The sequence below is a fragment of the Oncorhynchus mykiss genome, chromosome 7, assembly GCF_057628025.1.
Source record: "Oncorhynchus mykiss isolate SJ-2025 chromosome 7, ASM5762802v1, whole genome shotgun sequence".
In the NCBI taxonomy this organism is placed as follows: domain Eukaryota; kingdom Metazoa; phylum Chordata; class Actinopteri; order Salmoniformes; family Salmonidae; genus Oncorhynchus; species Oncorhynchus mykiss.
The window spans coordinates 1072670-1094048 of NC_143028.1; the positions used below are offsets into that span (position 1 = coordinate 1072670).

The following is a 21379-nucleotide window of genomic DNA, read 5'->3' on the forward strand; positions in this document are numbered from 1 at the left end:
GAGAGGGGGAGAGAGAGAGTGAGAGAGAGGGGGAGAGAGAGAGAGAGAGAGAGAGAGAGAGAGAGAGAGAGAGAGAGAGAGAGAGAGGGGAGGTGGAGTGGGGAGGTGGAGTGGGAGAGAGAGAGAGAGGGGGAGGTGGAGTGGGAAAGAGAGGGAGAGGGGGAGGTGGAGTGGGAAGAGGGAGGTGGAGTGGGAAAGAGAGGGAGAGGGGGAGGTGGAGTGGGAAAGAGAGGGAGGTGGAGTGGGAAGAGAGGGAGGTGGAGTGGGAAAGAGAGGGAGAGGTGGAGTGGGAAAGAGGGAGAGGGAAAGAGAGGGAGAGGGGGAGTGGGAAAGAGAAGGAGGGGGAGGTGGAAAGAGAGGGAGGGGGAGAGAGAGAGGGGAGGTGGAGTGGGAGGAGAGAGGTGGAGTGGAGAGAGAGAGAGAGAGAGAGAGGGGGAGGAGGAGGATGGGAAAGAGAGGGAGAGGGGGGAGGTGGGAGTGGAAAGAGAGGGAGAGGTGGAGTGGGACAAGAGAGGGAGAGGGAGAGGTGGAGTGGGAAGGAGAGGGAGAGGGGAGAGGTGGAGTGGAGAAGAGAGGGAGGGTGGAGTGGGGAGAGAGAGGGAGAGGTGGAGTGGGAAAGAGAGGGAGAGAGGTGAGTGGGAAAGAGAGGGAGAGAGGTGGAGTGGGAAAGAGAGGGAGAGAGGTGGAGTGGGAAGAGAGGGAGAGAGGTGGAGTGGGAAGAGAGGGGGAGAGGTGGAGTGGGAAAGAGAGAGGGAGGTGGAGTGGGGAAAGAGAGAGGGAGAGGTGGAGTGGGAAAGAGAGAGGGGAGGTGGAGTGGGAAAGAGAGGGGGAGAGGTGGAGTGGGAAAGAGAGGGGGAGAGGTGGAGTGGGAAAGAGAGGGAGAGGTGGAGTGGGAAAGAGAGGGGAGAGGTGGAGTGGGGAAAGAGAGGGGGAGGTGGAGTGGGAAAGAGAGAGGGGAGGTGGAGTGGGAAAGAGAGAGGGAGAGGTGGAGTGGGAAAGGAGAGGGGAGGTGGAGTGGGAAAGAGAGAGGGAGGTGGAGTGGGAAAGAGAGAGGGGAGGTGGAGTGGGAAAGAGAGGGAGAGGTGGAGTGGGAAAGAGAGGGGGAGGTGGAGTGGGAAAGAGGGGGAGAGGGGAGTGGGAAAGAGGGAGAGGGAAAGAGAGGGAGAGGGGGAGTGGGAAAGAGAAGGAGGGGGAGGTGGGAAAGAGGGGGAGGGGAGTGGGAAAGAGGGAGAGGGAGGTGGAGTGGGAAAGAGGGAGAGGTGGAGTGGGAAAGAGGGAGAGGTGGAGTGAGAGAGAGAGTGAGAGAGAGGGGGAGTGAGAGAGAGAGTGAGAGAGAGGGGGAGTGAGAGAGAGTGAGAGAGAGGGGAGTGAGAGAGTGAGAGAGGGCAGTGAGAGAGGGGCAGTGAGAGAGAGAGTGAGAGAGGGGGAGTGAGAGAGAGGGGGAGAGAGAGAGAGAGGGGGAGAGAGAGAGAGAGGGGGGAGAGAGAGAGAGAGGGGGAGAGAGAGTGTGAGAGAGAGAGAGAGGGGGAGAGAGAGAGAGAGAGGGGGAGAGAGAGAGAGAGAGGGGGAGTGGGAGAGAGAGAGAGAGAGAGAGAGAGGGGGGGAGGAGGGGGGAGAGAGAGAGAGAGAGAGAGAGAGAGAGAGAGGTGGAGTGGGAGAGAGAGGTGGAGTGGGAGAGAGAGAGAGAGAGGGGGGAGGTGGAGTGGGAGAGAGAGAGAGAGAGGGGGAGGTGGAGTGGGAGAGAGAGAGGGGGAGAGAGAGAGGGGGAGAGGTGGAGGTGGAGTGGGGAGAGAGAGAGACGGCAACGAACCGACAAACGACCGTACTGGCGGATCTAATGGAAAGTAATCTGTTTCCCCTTGCTCCACACTTCACTCTCTCCAGTCCCACACACACAGACCACACAGCCTTACGTAACCATCTGACAGGACTGACTGGGCATTTCACTGGTCATGTGACCAGACCACAGCTGGAAGAGCAGAGGAGCACATCACCTCTCACTTGCTCTGTCTCTCTCTATACTGCATGTGCTTCTTCTCCCTGAACGCTCTCAAACAATGGATGCAGCCGTGCAAACATACAGACATGCACAGAACCTTCACACCAACACAGATTCCAGAGCTGGTTATGGAACCCCAACACAGATTCCAGAGCTGGTTATGGAACCCCAACACAGATTCCAGAGCTGGTTATGTCACACCAACACAGATTCCAGAGCTGGTTATGGAACCCCAACACAGATTCCAGAGCTGGTTATGTAACACCAACACAGATTCCAGAGCTGGTTATGTCACCCCAACACAGATTCCAGAGCTGGTTATGTCACACCAACACAGATTCCAGAGCTGGTTATGGAAACACAACACAGATTCCAGAGCTGGTTATGTCACCCCAACACAGATTCCAGAGCTGGTTATGTCACCCCAACACATATTCCAGAGCTGGTTATGGAACCCCAACACAGATTCCAGAGCTGGTTATGTAACCCCAACACAGATTCCAGAGCTGGTTATGTAACCCCAACACAGATTCCAGAGCTGGTTAAGGAACCCCAACACAGATTCCAGAGCTGGTTAAGGAACCCCAACACAGATTCCAGCGCTGGTTATGGAACCCCAACACAGATTCCAGAGCTGGTTATGTCACCCCAACACAGATTCCAGAGCTGGTTATGTAACCCCAACACAGATTCCAGAGCTGGTTATGTAACCCCAACACAGATTCCAGAGCTGGTTATGTAACCCCAACACAGATTCCAGAGCTGGTTATGTAACCCCAACACAGATTCCAGAGCTGGTTATGTCACCCCAACACAGATTCCAGAGCTGGTTATGTAACCCCAACACAGATTCCAGAGCTGGTTATGTCACCCCAACACAGATTCCAGAGCTGGTTTTGGAAACCCAACACAGATTCCAGAGCTGGTTATGGAACCCCAACACAGATTCCAGAGCTGGTTATGGAACCCCAACACAGATTCCAGAGCTGGTTATGGAACCCCAACACAGATTCCAGAGCTGGTTATGGAACCCCAACACAGATTCCAGAGCTGGTTATGGAACCCCAACACAGATTCCAGAGCTGGTTATGGAACCCTATAGTCTATTTCTGTACCTTGCGTTTTGAAAATGAGTCCCCGTTTATGACCCTAAAGACAGGCTACATTTGCACAGCGATGGGGGGCGCTTGCCTGTGTGCGCGGAGGCCGCAAGCTACTTTTTAGGGGTCATGGGTCAAAACATTTGAAAACCAATGAGCTAGAGAACAGATGGTTGATTTGCAGTACAGCTAGAGGACCGGGTGCAGCACAAACATCCATAATATGAACTGTTTACTTTGCAACGGGGCATCAAGCAACGGCCACCATAGACCTACTGCTCTTCTGGTTTGTCCAAATGGCTTGGAATTAAACATCGACTGATAAAGCCCGCAATTGGAATCTATTGTTAAAATGTATTATTGCAAAATCAAAATGTGTTATAGATAAAATAATGAAAAGGGCTGTCTGATGGCCTCAATAAATAGACAAGTATTTGTAGTTGAACAAGTCGTTGCCTGATTAGATGGTTTATTTATTTTTTACGAGACATGACTTGCTCTTAGACTCGACCCGTTCTACTAGGACTGACTCGAGACTCGACCCGTTCTACTTGGACTGACTCGAGACTCGACCCGTTCTACTTGGACTGACTCGAGACTCGACCCGTTCTACTAGGACTGACTCGAGACTCGGCCCATTCTACTTGGACTGACTCGAGACTCGACCCGTTCTACTTGGACTGACTCGAGACTCGACCCGTTCTACTTGGACTGACTCGAGACTCGACCCGTTCTACTTGAACTGACTCGAGACTCGCCCCGTTCTACTTGGACTGACTCGAGACTCGACCCGTTCTACTTGAACTGACTCGAGACTCGACCCGTTCTACTTGGACTGACTCGAGACTCGACCCGTTCTACTTGGACTGACTCGAGACTCGACCCGTTCTACTTGAACTGACTCGAGACTCGACCCGTTCTACTTGAACTGACTCGAGACCCGCCCCGTTCTACTTGGACTGACTCGAGACCCGACCCGTTCTACTTGAACTGACTCAAGACCCGACCCGTTCTACTAGGACTGACTCGAGACCCGGCCCGTTCTACGTGGACTGACTCGAGACCCGGCCCGTTCTACGTGGACTGACTCGAGACCCGGCCCGTTCTACGTGGACTGACTCGAGACCCGGCCCGTTCTACGTGGACTGACTCGAGACCCGGCCCGTTCTACGTGGACTGACTCGAGACCCGACCCGTTCTACGTGGACTGACTCGAGACCCGACCCGTTCTACTTGGACTGACTCGAGACTCGACCCGTTCTACTTGGACTGACTCGAGACTCGACCCGTTCTACTTGGACTGACTCAAGACTCGACCCGTTCTACTTGGACTGACTCGAGACTCGACCCGTTCTACTTGAACTGACTCGAGACTCGACCCGTTCTACTTGAACTGACTCGAGACTCGCCCCGTTCTACTTGGACTGACTCGACCCGTTCTACTTGAACTGACTCGAGACTCGACCCGTTCTACTTGGACTGACTCGAGACTCGACCCATTCTACTTGGGACTTGCTTGTGACTCAAATAATGGTGACTTGGTCCCACCTCTGGGGCTATGCTTACCTGGAGGGTGGCTTCTCAAAGTCCACATCTAGACATCTCTCATAGGAGCCAATGAAGATCTCCAGCCACAGCTTCAGGTAGTCTGGGTCCCTCTGTCACAGAGAGGGATGGGAGGACGGAATGAAGGAGGAGAGGGAGAAGAGAGGGTGAGGTGAAGAGGAGGAGAGGGAGAAGAGAGGGTGAGGTGAAGAGGAGGAGAGGGAGAAGGAAATAAAAACATGTTAGTGGTTGTCATGTGAGAATAGAGAGATAATGATTCCACTAACTGTAGTATGTCAGGAGGGGCAGATTACAGTGAACTCAGGTGTGAGTGTGTGTGTGTGTGTGTGTGTGTGTGTGTGTGTGTGTGTGTGTGTGTGTGTGTGAGAGTAATGAGGAGTGCACCTGTCTGCCTGAAAAACAGGCATCGCTACATTCTCTACTCCCGAGGGGAGTCACGAGCAGCTGCCGTTTAGACATTTCCTACATTCCTGGGAACAATGCAGAGAGCCAGAGGACAGCAACACTGTTCACAGACAGACAGACAGCACATCACCCTCCCACTCTGAGAATGCCAGTCATCTCCACACCCTGGCTAGCCTAAGCTCTATCTCTGCCCAGGGTGAGGAGGTAGAGAGGGAGGTAGAGAGGGAGGTAGGGCAGGGGAGTTCCAAGGCTTGCCTGACTGACACTGATTCAGGTCAAGGGGGACTGATATGAGAAAAGGCCCAGAGTATTATTGTGGAACCAGTAGGAGTGGCAGGAATGAATACTGCTGTGTTAGACTAAGTGTTGTTCAATAAGGCAGTAGGCTATATTGGCTATTCACTAGAAATCAACTGGAAGCAAACGGACCAAAACCAAGAGGGATTACCAGAACTTGTCCAATAAGAAACGTTGGTTTTCGTTGCCAAACGTGTTGCTACGGTGTGCACTAATGAATAAATACACCCCTGGCATGTGCCTGCTTAGTCCGTCAGAGTGTAACACCCATTTAAGGACAAAACCCACCAGACTGATGGTCGGTCTGCACGATACATGGTGTTCATTCGTTTGCTGTCGTCGCGGTGTGTTATAGTGAACACCCACCGATGGCGACTGGCGGAAGTCATTTTAGCCCTTTTCCTCATGTCCAATCGGTTTGCAAATTACAGACGACCTCTGTTCAGGGGTGCTAACTACTCTTGTCCGGCAGACATTCAACCATCCTACCAGTCTGGTCCCTGCCTTTCGTCGATTTTCAAGTGACACTTTTGATGAAGGGGTTTTCTGACGACGCCCGAAGTTCAGTTACATGTAAATGACCATATTTCTTACATCTAGCCAATACTATTCAGGGCCCTATAAATGTGCAGCAAGGTTGGTTATGACACTAGAGCAGGGCAGGACAAGTCCAGGAAGGCCTCAGCCTGCTGCGTGTCACAGTGGGAATGGTCCAGAACACGAAAGAATTCCAAAAGTGAGGTCATCAGAACAGCAAGTGACTTGACGGAGCGTTTGAGAGGGACTTGGATACAGAGTTCAGGACAAGTGTCTGTCTGTGTATACTGGAATCAACAAGGTTGTACAGCAAAAACATATGACGATCTTGTTCATTCCGCTCTCAGTGTGTGTGTTCCCTCCCCTTGACTGTGTGAGCCAGAGCAGGTTTGGGCACTAACCCCAGGGAGTGTGTGTGAGTGGTTAGAGAGAATGCCCTCTTTCACTGGGCAACCAGGGAGTACAGATGTCCACTGAGGGCTCAGGGCTGAGACAGGGAGGACAGGGAGGGGAGAGCAGAGAGGGACACACCCTGGGCCTGCTAGCTGTGGCACCACTGCTGACCCAACACCAAGCAACACTGGCCGGATGAATTCAGATCAGATGAGCTCAACATCTGGGTAGCAACCTATTAGTAATATCTCTGAAACGATCTGACAGACTTTAATGACTGATGACGTATTTCCTATTAGTGTGTTTTCTTAAGGTCAGCCGGTTTGAGGGGGTGGGTAATCTGGGTTTCCTGTGCCCAACATGTGACCATCCATCCTGATATCCTGACCACCCCCTCCCTGAGTCTTAATAACACATGACCCCATGGGACCTTCCCAACAGGGTGAATTGTGGGTTGTTATTAGTCAGCTGGTTTGGCAGGGGGTTAGACTATAACTGTCGTTGTACCAAGCATGTAACCATTCCTCATGAAATCATGACGACCCCCCTCACTGAATCTTAATAACACATGACCCGGTAGGACCTCACTAGCCTGAGCAGACAAGGTTATCAACATCAATCTTTCCTCAAGGAGAAGCCATCCAGAGGAGATGCCATCCAGAAGAGATGCCATCCAGAAGAGATGCCATCCAGAAGAGATGCCATCCAGAAGAGATGCCATCCAGAGGAGATGCCATCCAGAGAAGATGCCATCCAGAGGAGATGCCATCCAGAGAAGATGCCATCCAGAGGAGATGCCATCCAGAAGAGATGCCATCCAGAAGAGATGCCATCCAGAAGAGATGCCATCCAGAAGAGATGCCATCCAGAAGAGATGCCATCCAGAAGAGATGCCATCCAGAAGAGATGCCATCCAGAGGAGATGCCATCCAGAAGAGATGCCATCCAGAAGAGATGCCATCCAGAGGAGATGCCATCCAGAGGAGATGCCATCCAGAAGAGATGCCATCCAGAGGAGATGCCATGGAGAGGTGAAGAGAGCATTACGACGGAGTTATATCTTTTCCCTTACTGCCCTCCTCACCCTACCAGAAGGGCATGGTTGGCATGGTGACAGAGTATGACTGCTAGAGGAAATGGTGAGGGGCGACTCAAAACCACAATGTCTACTGTAGATGTCCCCTCCCTAACAGTTTCTCTGTTTTACCACAATGTCTATTGTAGATGTCCTGTCCAAACAGTTTCTATTTTACCAATGTCTTTATTGCCTTCATGGTCCATCTACAGTCACCTTCTCCTCCCCATCAATCTCCAGTACTCACAATCCTGGGATTGACTGATGTAACGGCACCAGTAGTATTTATAGTGCACACATGGGAGGGGCTAAACCACGAGGTGTGGTCGATATATAAACACTATGACATTACTGATGTTGCTGGTGATATTTATAGCACACAGTGAAGGAGGAGAGAGCCGAGAGGAGGGAAAGGAGAGAGCGAGAGCCAGGCAGAAGCCACTGCTAGGAGGCGGTGCCCAGAAGCCACTGCTAGGAGGCGGTGCCCAGAAGCCACTGCTAGGAGGCGGTGCCCAGAAGCCACTGCTAGGAGGCGGTGCCCAGAAGCCACTGCTAGGAGGCGGTGCCCAGAAGCCACTGCTAGGAGGCGGTGCCCAGAAGCCACTGCTAGGAGGCGGTGCCCAGAAGCCACTGCTAGGAGGCGGTGCCCAGAAGCCACTGCTAGGAGGCGGTGCCCAGAAGCCACTGCTAGGAGGCGGTGCCCAGAAGCCACTGCTAGGAAGCGGTGCCCAGAAGTCACTGCTAGGAGGCGGTGCCCAGAAGCCACTGCTAGGAGGCGGTGCCCAGAAGCCACTGCTAGGAGGCGGTGCCCAGAAGCCACTGCTAGGAGGCGGTGCCCAGAAGCCACTGCTAGGAGGCGGTGCCCAGAAGCCACTGCTAGGAGGCGGTGCCCAGAAGCCACTGCTAGGAGGCGGTGCCCAGAAGCCACTGCTAGGAGGCAGTGCCCAGAAGCCACTGCTAGGAGGCGGTGCCCAGAAGCCACTGCTAGGAGGCGGTGCCCAGAAGCCACTGCTAGGAGGCGGTGCCCAGAAGCCACTGCTAGGAGACGGTGCCCAGAAGCCACTGCTAGGAGGCGGTGCCCAGAAGCCACTGCTAGGAGGCGGTGCCCAGAAGCCACTGCTAGGAGGCGGTGCCCAGAAACCACTGCTATAGGTAGTCACCAGAAACCACTGCTATAGGTAGTCACCAGAAACCACTGCTATAGGTAGTCACCAGAAACCACTGCTATAGGTAGTCACCAGAAACCACTGCTATAGGTAGTCACCAGAAACTACTAGGCCTGTGTTGTTGCTACTTATGGATTCAAAAGGGGATTGGTGCTACCATGATCCAATGATGTATAGTTACACAGGCCTACAGACCTAGTTAAAATGACAGAATATGACAGCCTTTTACTATGACCTACAGCTCCAGGATAAACTAGTTCCTGACCGCAGCACCACTACTCCCTTTAATTAGGCTGCTCAACCGTCAACACTAGTTGCTGGGTGTGACTCCACCCCAGGGACCAGGGTGACTTACTGTGATGTCTCTGTCAACCTCTGGCCCCGTAGTGTTAACAGCCCTGCTTGGGTTAATCATTATAGAGGTGAGTAACAGTTCAGTCACACTGATCTAATGGAAGTTAGAGAGACCACAGTTGTACTGGATATTTTAGCTAGGTAGCCGAGCCAGAACGGCCCAGAGGGCAGGGGACTATCACCTGTTTCTGTAGCGTGAGGCAGCTTTAGGATTGAGTACGCAGCCTTACGATCCTAACCCCAAAGTCAAGGAGTTGGTCATTTTAGCTTAACTAAGCTCCCATTATTGTTCATATGCCATGCTGTGTTAAAGGTCAGTTATCTTGGTACACTAGGGTGTAATGAGCCTATCCCTCAATGAGGTGTGACATCATTAACCTGCGACACTGAAGTGTATGGCATCTTAAGGGCAAGTGGAGACAATGGGCAGCCTCACACAACAAACATTCCGGTGCCGATTTAGCTCACGTGACAGACTACAAGTTCCCCTTGCTCCCGATGTATCCTGGGAACCCTGACACACACTGAAGGGGAGACCCCTGAGCCAGTGTTGACATTGCGGCCGCTCTGGGAGAGGTAAAGGTCCTTACAAATTATTTAAGCAATTTAGGCAAAGCCTCATAGGGTTCGTTGCCACATGCAGAGTGAAATACAGACCTGTTGCTGTCGGAGATGGGGTCAGACAGTAGGCTAGAAGTTCAATGTAAAGACAGTCCCTTAATAGAACAAAGACAATGTGTGTACTCTCCACAATGCCTGCCATTTAACACAGGACTGAGAAGTGAGTGTAAGATCAAGTGTGTTCTCAATGTTTTGTACACGTATTGTTTACAAAGCAGGTAACAAACTAAATCTGGGTTTAAACTAAACTAGCCTGGTCCCAGATCTGTTTGTGCTCTTGTCAACTCATGTTGGGCATGACAATAAGTTAAAGGGCGTTGGCATGACAACACAAAGACTGGCCCTCAGGCAAGATAATACTAAAAACTTGTGCCTTTCCTGCCCTGTGTCGTGTGGGAGAACAGGATAGCTCAAAAGGCTAATGCTTATGAGAGGGTTGTCCTTTTGAGTGGTATTAAAGAGGGAATGTGTTGACTGCAGTTGAGACTCACATGAGAGGCTCAGGCACCAAGCAGTGATTGGTCATCCAGTGCAATGAAACAACTGTAGCTACTACAGTCAATCAAGGGGGAAATAGGTCTAGCTAGGTTGCAATACAAAACAGAATCTATGGAATTGTATTATACCCTTGTACATACCACAAGACGTCGCTCAACTCAAATCTAAATACCAGGAGATAGCCTTTACACAGTGCAGGACAGTCCAGCAGCTGTTACTGAGAATAGTGGAGGAAGAACAGGATGGCTTATACATTCAAGCCCGATTACAATTCATCATCTTGGACATGTTCTGTTATAATCGCCACCCAGCACAACCAGAAGAGGACTGGCCACCCCTCAGAGCCTGGTTCCCCTCTAGGTTTCTTCCTAGGTTCTGGCCTGTCTAGGGAGTTTTTCCTAGCCACCGTGCTTCTACATCTGCATTGCTTGCAGTTTGGGGTTTTAGGCTGGGTTTCTGTACAGCACTTTGTGACATCAGCAGATGTAAAAAGGGCTTTAAAAATAAATTTGATTGATTGATAATCACCCATTACATCATCTCAATATACCACAGCTATTGTAATAGACCTAACTGTCTGGTCTTACTGACAGTACACCGAGTTTATACTCCGAGATGGGCGCAGATTCTAATGCATGTTTTATGTGTCAAACAGATCAAGAGACAGGTTTGTTTACCTTGTTGCAATACAGCATCCAGACCTCGTACAATCTTTCATTTGATGCCATTCTCCAAGGCGCGTGGTGGGGTTCCAAACAGAGGTCAATTCTCCGGATTCCTCATATTGAGCCCCTAGCTATATCTCCTCATTCGGGCATTGCTCGTATACATATCGACTTGAGATGTTAAGTGAAACGTCACAATGAAAGACAACTCCTTTCTATTTAGAAAGGAAAAACAAAATATTAAAATGTAATCCCAGTGGCGTTGTTTCTGGATTTTGGAACTTCCTAAAGCATTATTCCATCGTGAATTATGGATTCCCAAGGTTTCGCGTTTCCTGCTGTGGTGAGATTTCCACGGTCAAAGTCGCACTAGGTCCACTTCTCGACTCATATGCCACTGACTCTGCCCCTCTCTGGAAAGCCAAGCCACAAACAAAGTTATTATATCAGATAGACAAGTTCTGTGGCGCCAGTTTATGAATAGTTAACAGCACTTGTTTATAAACACAACACAAGTAGGCTATACCTTTGATAACGTTAGCTGACTGGTTATGATAGCTAATTTAGGTTGCTGTAAACAAACACTATGAATCAGCCATCAGCCCAGGCTCGTTCTGTTCAATTAGATCTCTGCTCTTTTGCAAGAGAAGGATACAGCTGACGAAATAAAACACAAAGCTAACTAACATTAGCAAGCTAACTTGGGGTTGCAGTACGCCGAAAAACGCTCGAGTTAGCAAAGTTACTTAGCTAACAAGCTGTCATTGTGAAACAAGGTGGCTCATATGAATTAACTAGCATTATCGTTCTTACCTGTGATGTGTCAAAACGACGAAGCCTTTTTTTCCTGTCTAACGTTACTTCTCATTTGACACAAACGACGAAACGCGTTTGTGAATTTGCTTGACCTTGCCCTAAAATGTAGACATTTAGAAATGTCACCACATAAACAATGCAAACGCACGCATTACTAACGAAAATGACAAAATGTTACAGCCAGCCCATTCCTGTACACTGGGATAGCTACAAACAACACTGGCGGTTAGTGTTGTGGCACTGCCACTCGTGAAGCTGTCTACAATGTGCAAAACGCGGCCAACTACTTCCTGATGTCAACTTTTTCCATTTTCAAAGTAAACGTTCTCATTTATTAAGCCCAAGGGAATCTTAAAAAAAACGTTTTTTAAAACAAAACATAGGTAGAAGTGTTTGTGATAAATAATCATGTTGCCAAAATTGACAAAATAACTTAAACGATTAACGATTTATTAATTGTTTTTTATTTTAAATACATAAATAAATATAACTGAACTGAATCCAAACTGGATTTGGCCTAAATTAGCCTACTGTTTTAGAGTTTAGACAAAATACAGCCTACCAACATATGGGGATACTTACAGAAGACTGGCAAAGCCAATAATAATAAAAAACATTGATTGGGCTAAACCCGCTCCACAATGAGCAGGGGTGCACATAACTCAGATCGTGAATTTATTTTGGAAAACATAATTTTATAAATGGGAAAAGCTAAACAATAACTGATTTTCATTTAAAAAACGGTGCTTTTATTTTGACATGTAAATCCGGAAGTCAAAATATTTTTGTATTCAGCTGTCGTCAATTGCCTTGCTAGGATAGGCTGAATAAGGGGAGCTTTGAATATAATTACATTTATTTGCCGGCCACAATATATATTTCAGAGGCATAAGACATTCAGCTATACATGTATGTCTATGGAGGAATTATTTCAGTATTTTTCTTAGGCTGCAGAGTTTGCGACAGTCATCAATCCCTTTACGTTGCCGATGTGGAGCTCGTGGGTCGTTAGGGGTGGGTCTTGGTTGCGAGGGAACCGAGCTTAAATTTGGCTGTGATTGGTTACTTTCAGCTGATCACCATGTTGTTATGCAGTTACCGCCTACTAGGGTAAAAATTATAGGAGTTCCTCAGTCGTAACATCATATGTTATCGGAATCTGTCAGGGGATGACGCTGTCGACGACGTCGCACGGAACCATTGGTTGATATATGCAACATCTGAGCAGGGGATTGTGTCCATGATGTGGCAAGCTGATACTTAAAAAATATCTAGCATGCATCATCAACAACTGGGCAGAGGAACATAGCCATAAGTATTTTTTATTTCATTTATTTATTTCACCTTTATTTAACCAGGTAGGCAAGTTGAGAACACCTTTATTTAACCATGTAGGCAAGTTGAGAACACCTTTATTTAACCATGTAGGCAAGTTGAGAACAATTTCTCATTTACAATTGCGACCTGGCCAAGATAAAGCATAGCAGTTCGACACATACAACGACACAGAGTTACACATGGAGTAAAACAAACATACAGTCAATAATACAGTATAAACAAGTCTATATACGATGTGAGTAAATTAGGTGAGATAAGGGAGGTAAAGGCAAAAAAAGGCCATGGTGGCAAAGTAAATACAATATAGCAAGTAAAACACTGGAATGGTAGATTTGCAATGGAAGAATGTGCAAAGTAGAAATAAAAATAATGGGGTGCAAAGGAGCAAAATAAATAAATCATTTAAATACAGTAGGGAAAGAGGTAGTTGTTTGGGCTAAATTATAGGTGGGCTATGTACAGGTGCAGTAATCTGTGAGCTGCTCTGACAGTTGGTGCTTAAAGCTAGTGAGGGAGATAAGTGTTTCCAGTTTCAGAGATTTTTGTAGTTCGTTCCAGTCATTGGCAGCAGAGAACTGGAAGGAGAGGTGGCCAAAGAAAGAATTGGTTTTGGGGGTGACTAGAGAGATATACCTGCTGGAGCGTGTGCTACAGGTGGGAGATGCTATGGTGACCAGCGAGCTGAGATAAGGGGGGACTTTACCTAGCAGGGTCTTGTAGATGACATGGAGCCAGTGGGTTTGGCGACGAGTATGAAGCGAGGGCCAGCCAACGAGAGCGTACAGGTCGCAATGGTGGGTAGTATATGGGGCTTTGGTGACAAAACGGATTGCACTGTGATAGACTGCATCCAATTTGTTGAGTAGGGTATTGGAGGCTATTTTGTAAATGACATCGCCAAAGTCGAGGATTGGTAGGATGGTCAGTTTTACAAGGGTATGTTTGGCAGCATGAGTGAAGGATCCTTTGTTGCGAAATAGGAAGCCAATTCTAGATTTAACTTTGGATTGAAGATGTTTGATATGGGTCTGGAAGGAGAGTTTACAGTCTAACCAGACACCTAAGTATTTGTAGTTGTCCACGTATTCTAAGTCAGAGCCGTCCAGAGTAGTGATGTTGGACAGGTGGGCAGGTGCAGGTAGCGATCGGTTGAAGAGCATGCATTTAGTTTTACTTGTATTTAAGAGCAATTGGAGGCCACGGAAGGAGAGTTGTATGGCATTGGAGCTTGCCTGGAGGGTTGTTAACACAGTGTCCAAAGAAGGGCCAGAAGTATACAGAATGGTGTCGTCTGCGTAGAGGTGGATAAGAGACTCACCAGCAGCAAGAGCGACCTCATTGATGTATACAGAGAAGAGAGTCGGTCCAAGAATTGAACCCTGTGGCACCCCCATAGAGACTGCCAGAGGTCCGGACAGCAGACCCTCCGATTTGACACACTGAACTCTATCAGAGAAGTAGTTGGTGAACCAGGCGAGGCAATCATTTGAGAAACCAAGGCTGTCGAGTCTGCCGATGAGGATGTGGTGATTGACAGAGTCGAAAGTCTTGGCCAGATCAATGAATACGGCTGCACAGTAATGTTTCTTATCGATGGCGGTTAAGATATCATTTAGGACCTTGAGCGTGGCTGAGGTGCACCTATGTATGTCTAAACCCTCTGTCTATTTCTACAATTTCTCTTCTTAAGATCTGTTTTTACACCTAACCCTAAGCACACTGCTAACCTTATGTCTAAACCTAACCTGACATTAAGATAATAAAACACATTTTTGTTTTCTTTATTTTTATATTTTTTACAATATAGCCAATTTCGACTCTGTGGCTGTGTTAACTAGTGACAACCGAGTTCCTTCAGCTTTCTACTCAGAGAGCAGAGGCAGGGGCAGAAGGGTTTAAAGTATGTTTTCTCATGACCCACTCATGAGAAATTATACTTCAAAACCATTCTTCTTGAGAAAAGGTATTATGGTGTGCAGATAATTAGATTTCTGCCTGATGTTAACTAAAATGCCGTGAAATAGTTTTTAGTTGCAAGGTAGGCATGAGCCATAAGGATGAAAATAATGAAAAATGCAGCAAACGCTCAAACTTGAAGCATATTGATAAAACCATGTCTATGTATTCATTCATCTACACAGTTATTCCTTTATTTCATTATGTTTTGTTTGGCTCTACTCTCTGCTTTGTCTGTTTCAGCCTGTTGACCACGTGTCTGGTCTGCTGAAGGGCCTGGCTGGGGCCACTGTGGCCCTGCTGCTTCTGGGTTTTGGGGCTTCTGATTGGGGCGACCCGGTCGGGGAACAGGTCCTGTATCACACTGTGTTTGTAGTCCTTCCAGCGGCTGTGTTCCAGGAACACAGTGCACAGCTCGTCGTCGCTACACAGGAAGACAACACAAACGCGGTCATAATAATAATATGCCATTCAGCAGACACTCTTTTCCAAAGCGACTTCCAGTAATGCATACATTCTCCCTAGCTAGATCTGAGAGGATTAGATAGGTATAAGCAATACAGTGAAAGTTCCACCTTGCCCTCTGTGGATTGCTTGCCTTACACCTATCTAGTCCTGAGTCGTCTTAGATCTACACAAACACCTAGAGGGTAGGGGCTAGTGGTTGTTTTGCATGAATTGCACCAGTAAGGGCAGCCCATCTGAACTGGTATCCATAAGTCTCACCTTGGGTAGGTTTTCTGCAGGGCCTCCAGCTTCTTCATGGTGGTGTTGTCCACCAGCTTGTCAAAGCGAGTCTTCTCCACCCGCAGGATCTCCACGCTCTGGCTGACCAGAGTGAACCTGCGACAGTCTCTCTGCTTCGACGGCATCAGGTACTGGTTCAGACCCTGAACCACACCACACAGCAGATACACGGAACCGTAGAGTTAGAAAACACTAGAGGAAGAGTTTAAGGAAGTGATTACAACTCTATGCCCAGAACACAGCATGCCATGGATGTCATATTATCATGTTATTACATGGTCATCCATGCTGAACACAAGGCACAAGTACCATACAGGTTTCTTCCAGTGTTGATGTGGGTAATGTCTGGACCTTAGGGCTACGTACAAATGTGCCGCTCTGATGAAGGGTGTCGATCAGGAAACAGGCGCTGGTGGGCAAGTCTGCAGGAAGTCCTCTGGGAGGACGTGGAGGATTATTGAGGAGGACTTTGTGTTTTATGACACTGAGGAAGAGTAGAACAGACAGACACAACTTATCACCGGGCAGCGAACTAACTGGACACAGCTGAGATGCAGCAATGTCACTGATGTGTGGTACATCCAGGTGAATACACTGTGGCCAGTTACATTACCTTCCTGGTTGGTTTGTCAGCTCGCCTTTGAATCCATGTGTTGGCAAACATGTACCTCTGCTTACTGAGAGAGAGGAAGAGGGAGAGAGAGAGCAACAGAGAAAGAGAGACAGACATAGACAAAGAGACGGAGAGAGAAAGAGAGACAGACATAGACAGAGAGACAGAGCGAGAAAGAGAGACAGAGAGACGGAGTGAGAAAGAGAGACAGAGAGACGGAGTGAGAAAGAGAGCGAGATAATATTTTTTGTTTTTAATTGTTCTTCAACATGTAATTACACAAATGTTATAATCTTACTCAAAACTCAATATAAACAACAGACACCTTTTTTTTTAAATAAAACTAAAATAAGTGTTATTCTGGTTGCTATAGGATACAGGGAAAACTGAGTTTGCCTAGAACTGAATGCTGAAATGTGAACTGTGTATATTGTATGCATATTTATTGTGTCTTCACATTACAGTAGGATTGTATTATAAACACGTGCCAGTACCTGAGTCTGCATACTGTTTTAGGAAGCATTGGTAGGTACTGCAGGAGGTAAGGTCCACCACTCTCAACACGTCACATTGGCCCTGTAATGGAAGTATTTCATCTCAAACATCTCTGCCTGCAACTACATTACCCAACATTCCCCACATGCTCTGTAGGCCTACAACTTTGTCCTCCAGTTACCTTGCCAATGAAAATGATGTTGCCCATGTCGTTGGTGTCCTTGACGACCACGTGGCCGTATCGAAATTGCTCGGCCTTGGAATGGTCAGCCATCTGTTCAATGAGAGAGTATGACCAGGAGGACACTAGCTGGAGTGACCTGGGAGAGAAGGGGCACGAGGTGAATAGTTGCAAAGAGGGGCAATGTGACTCACGGTGAATGAGAGTTAGAAACACCGTTTGTAGTGGGAGTTCAAGGTGCAGCACCTCAAAGACAGGTTTGTAGCAGGAATTCAGGGAGGCCTTCGCTCTTCAGTAGGAAAGTAGGAGTGGTGCTCTGCTCAACAAAGACAGGTTTGTAGGGGGAATTCAGAGAGGCCTTCGCTCTTCAGTAGGAAAGTAGGAGTGGTGCTCTGCTCAACAAAGACAGGTTTGTAGCAGGAATTCAGGTAGGCCTTCGCTCTTCAGTAGGAAAGTAGGAGTGGTGCTCTGCTCAACAAAGACAGGTTTGTAGGGGGTATATATTCAGATACTAAAACTCATCTCTGGCTGCAGAATCTCACCGGAAGAAGCTGAAGCGATAGTCAAACTCCCTCTTGAGCTCTACGTCCATCTTGTTAGCGAAGAAGTCTTCCTTGTCGACCACCATGAGTTCCGTCTCCTCCATGCACACCACAGTGGCATTCCTCCTCAGCGTTTTGATCAAGGCCACATCCTGACAGGCAACAGTTACAGACCATTAATAGTCAGAACAGTCAAAACCACACGATTGCGCCAGTAGCCTAGCTACAGTCAGGTTTGCTATTTCATGTGGTTGAAGCTACTCGTCTGCGTTGCCCATCAGGCTTGGAATGTATGTGAGTTATGACGTTCGCAAGAGCCCAGATATATTTTTCCTAAACACTAAACAATATCACTACTATTCTCACCACTACTGCCTCCACTATCACTACTTCGACTATTGATAATGATATTGCATCTTAAAAAAATAGCTTCTACTAAAACACAGAATTGTGAGGCCTCACCCCGAAGCTCATGCCCTTCTTGATGAGGATGGGCTCCTTATCCACGAAGGCACTGCTACCGTCGTTGTCCTTGGTGACAGCCAGGAGCCCAGAGAACACAAAGTAGAAGCTGTGTCCCCAATGGCCCTTCTTAATGACCACTCTGCGCCGCTCCAACCTGCAGGCATAGCCGCGCGGGGTGATTGGTAACTCTTTATTTGGTATTTATTAGGATCCCCATTAGCTGTTGTAAAAGCAGCAGCTACTCTTCCTGGAGTCCCCACAAACCATGGAACATAATACAGAACATTAGACAAGAACAAACTTGTAAAGCATTAGAATGTCCTTGTAAACATATTTGTAGTACCTTACGCAGTCATAGTTAAATATAACTGCTGTGATAGGTCTATATTATGGCTTCTTGTTGTGCGTTAATGCTTGTACTCCTGTGTCCGTGGGAACCAGGGCTATCGCTCAACGCAAGCCATTTCGATCTACGGTGTCCACAGATCGATTTATGATCGAAAATGTGGGTCGGAACCAGTACCAGAACCGCGCAGGTCCCCTAAGCCGAAGGGGACTTTACATCTAAGTGGTTAATGCTTTATTGTACAGTTAAGTATAACGCTCTATGACTGCATCTATAAAGTCCTATGAATGTTTATAAGGCAATATAACACTTCACAAGAAGCCCCTTCAACTAAAGTGTTAGCGGACTATTATAGCCTACCAGTAGGTCAATGGCAGCTATACAGGCCAGCAAAGCCCAGTACAGACTAGTAAAACAAGGGTTGTGTTAATTTGACACTAAAAGAAACAAACTGACTGAAACAAGGAGGGACTATACTAGCTAGACATTTTCCATTGCGTTCCCTAAGACTGGGGTTTACAAACGTTTTCACTCAAGTCCCCCTTCCATGCAGAAGGCACAGTTCAGTTGAAGGCATTCAGTTGTACAACTGACTAGGTACCCCCTTTCCCTTTCCTTTCCAGCATTGGGGAACATCCGTGGGCCTCCCTGTGCACGCCATGTCTATTTCCATGGGCACAAGCACTGATCATGACATCAACTGTTCACACCCTTCTTGTTGGTGGAGAGAATGTTGCAGGTTTAAAGCTCATTTCCTGCAATTCTACACATTTTGTCATGGGGTGTGAAGAAAGCATTGCAGTTTTAAAGCTAATTTTGCCATGTCTAATGTGTATTCATGTGATATTTGAGAGACATGAACATTACTACAAAATCTACGGGCTAAAAAACATTAGCTGACATGAGCTAGTTTCTGACAAGTTATAAATAGCTCCCTAAGGTCTGCAATGACTGACATGACAAGAGAAATGACACCTTTTGCATTCTACTATTACAACTTTCAAGAGTAAGTTTGAAGCCGGACTGAGTTCCTTAATTTAAAAAAAAATATGTTTGGGAACCACTACCCTAAGGAACCCAAGTGATTGACAGGGGATTGACCTCTAACCTCTGATAGCGAACCACCCTGGCCAGTAGGAGTTGCAAGGTTCCACTGTAGCGACGGAACATGCTCACAGAGCTCAGCATGTTGTGAACCAGCAACACCTCCGACTCAGAACGCTCCTCTGGGCACTTCCGCATAATCTCCACCAGCAGGACAGGGATCCGGTCCTGGAATGTTCCAGACATAACGCTCACACACGTATACAAGCACACATATGCTCACACACATTCACACATAGCATTCACGCTCAGACAGAGACACACACACACACCTACGCTCACACACCTACACACACAGCTTTCCCGCACACAGACAGAGACACACACGCACATAGCATTCACGCTCACAGACAGAGACACACACGCACATAGCATTCACGCACACAGACAGAGACACACACGCACATAGCATTCACGCACACAGACAGAGACACACACGCACATAGCATTCACGCACACAGACAGAGACACACACGCACATAGCATTCACGCACACAGACAGAGACACACACGCACATAGCATTCACGCACACAGACAGAGACACACACGCACATAGCATTCACGCTCACAGACAGAGACACACACGCACATAGCATTCACGCTCACAGACAGAGACACACACACAAACGTACGCTCAAACACATACACACAAAGCTTTCACTCACACAGACGGAGACAAAGACACACACACCAACACAGGCAGACACACACACCAAGGAGAACAGCGTTCCTTCCAGTCATAAGCACAGTGTGGTCATACCCATCATAGGTCTTCTAAATCCATACGGTATCGTTACCTCTTTCACTTTGAAGTGGTTCAGGTCAAACACCAGACTTTTACCCTGCAGGAACAGAAATCACTGTTGACTTTCCAGTCTTTCTGGATATCAAAACTGTAGCTTCTTTCTCAATCTCCCATCAAGACCGCTATATAAACCTGGTGGCCCGTTAGTCCAGCAAAACACAGCACCTTATCACTTCCCCTTAACAGTAGCACTCTCCTACAAACACACACACACGACGCACCGTTCCACCGGCCGGCTGGTTGGTGATGGTCGGAAGTTGAACTCCATGAATTGGCGATAGTTGGAACGGGACATGAAGTAGCGGCAGAAGCGAGTCATCAGGATGACGCTGCGCACCGCCCACTTAAAGCCCAGCTTGCCCCGGCATGGAGCAGCCTGCACCGGGGACGAAAATAACATCTCCGCTGCCTGCTGGAAATGTAAAACCGCCGATGACTAGAGAAGGGAGGGAAGAACGGAGAGAGGGAGGGAGACAGAGAGGTCAATACATGGACTGGCTAGAGAAGGGAGGGAGACAGAGAGGTCAATACATGGACTGGCTAGAGAAGGGAGGGAGACAGAGAGGTCAATACATGGACTGGCTAGAGGAGGGAGACAGAGGTCAATACATGGACTGGCTAGAGGAGGGAGACAGAGAGCTCAATACATGGACTGGCTAGAGAAGGGAGGGAGACAGAGAGGTCAATACATGGACTGGCTAGAGGAGGGAGACAGAGAGGTCAATACATGGATTGTAAGGTCATTGGCATTGTCCCTACATCTCCTAAACACCCATGGTCAGAGGACACAGGTTGGACTGAACTATGAACTAGAGTGGCATACATAACAGTACATGCCGTTGATAAGGGGGGAGGGGTTTATGTGGCCAGACCTGAAGGCCTAAACGTGAACTAAGAGAGCCTATGGAGAGCCCTGTTACCATAGAAATACAACTAAGATGGTATAATAATAATGGCTGACAGTTTGTGCTTGCAGTCTCTAACAAATATTCCTATCTAGCTTTCTATATCTATGCACATTACCACATCCTTGAGGTCCGTCTTGGCCTCCTTCGCAGCTGCTGGAAACAGAATGAGATGCTGATCAAATGAACTAATAGCCCTCACCAGGACAAAATGATAGACATACCGGTGGTGAGCATGTTTCTAAGCCACAGCATTTTTGTAGTGACTAAGATGTCAATTAAGAAACAATGTGGTTTTACCTTTCTCTGCTTTCTCTCCTGTCTCCATTGTCCAATGGTGTCAGGTGTTAGTTGTTTATTTTTGAGATATGGACTCCACCCACTAGAGA

At 47.9% G+C, this 21379-nt stretch overlaps 2 protein-coding genes across 10 annotated transcripts in view; both read right to left on the bottom strand.

Moving 5' to 3' along the window:
- The window catches only part of LOC110495553 (neurobeachin-like protein 1), a 67770-nt gene extending 55958 nt beyond the window's left edge, over positions 1 to 11812 (bottom strand). For 4 of the 6 annotated variants that reach the window (XM_090239618.1, XM_090239616.1, XM_090239615.1 and 1 more), the window contains exons 1-3: positions 11490 to 11806; positions 10689 to 11089; positions 4666 to 4757 (exon numbers count right to left, since the gene is read on the bottom strand). In XM_090239618.1, the coding sequence (XP_090095744.1) occupies positions 4666 to 4757; positions 10689 to 10739 (143 nt within the window). In that variant the 5' untranslated portion in view covers positions 10740 to 11089; positions 11490 to 11806. Of the gene's footprint in view, positions 1 to 4665; positions 4758 to 10688; positions 11090 to 11489 lie in introns of all 6 variants that reach the window. The other 2 variants (XM_090239613.1, XM_090239612.1) reach the window with 1 other exon arrangement.
- A 986-nt stretch (positions 11813 to 12798) lies between these two features.
- LOC110495554 (cyclic nucleotide-binding domain-containing protein 2) lies at positions 12799 to 20522 on the bottom strand. 4 transcript variants are annotated; one of them, XM_090239664.1, is made up of 11 exons: positions 20307 to 20522; positions 20078 to 20122; positions 19284 to 19447; positions 17827 to 17983; positions 17365 to 17516; positions 16823 to 16961; positions 16641 to 16722; positions 16147 to 16210; positions 15900 to 16017; positions 15513 to 15676; positions 12799 to 15210 (listed from the first exon to the last, which is right to left on the bottom strand). In XM_090239664.1, exons 3-11 carry the CDS (start codon positions 19415 to 19417, stop codon positions 14988 to 14990), a joined length of 1233 nt encoding a protein of 410 aa, XP_090095790.1. In that variant the 5' UTR covers positions 19418 to 19447; positions 20078 to 20122; positions 20307 to 20522; the 3' UTR covers positions 12799 to 14987. The 4 variants fall into 4 exon arrangements, with proteins under 4 accessions (XP_090095790.1, XP_036838291.2, XP_090095789.1 ...); XM_036982396.2 differs by lacking the exons at positions 17365 to 17516; positions 17827 to 17983 and having other exon boundaries at positions 20307 to 20521; XM_090239663.1 differs by lacking the exons at positions 20078 to 20122; positions 20307 to 20522 and having other exon boundaries at positions 19284 to 19567.
- Between the last annotated feature and the right edge of the window lie 857 nt (positions 20523 to 21379).

Excerpts from the sequence above, each read along its gene's own strand:
- LOC110495554 (XM_090239663.1), bottom strand. The coding sequence starts at position 19,465 with ATGTCTGGAACATTCCAGGACCGGATCCCTGTCCTGCTGGTGGAGATT. Across the intron at positions 17,984-19,283 it reads AGGGTGGTTCGCTATCAGAG|GTTGGAGCGGCGCAGAGTGG; the intron begins GTTAGAGGTCAA and ends CTATGCCTGCAG. Across the intron at positions 15,211-15,512 it reads CTGCAGAAAACCTACCCAAG|CGACGACGAGCTGTGCACTG; the intron begins GTGAGACTTATG and ends CTTCCTGTGTAG.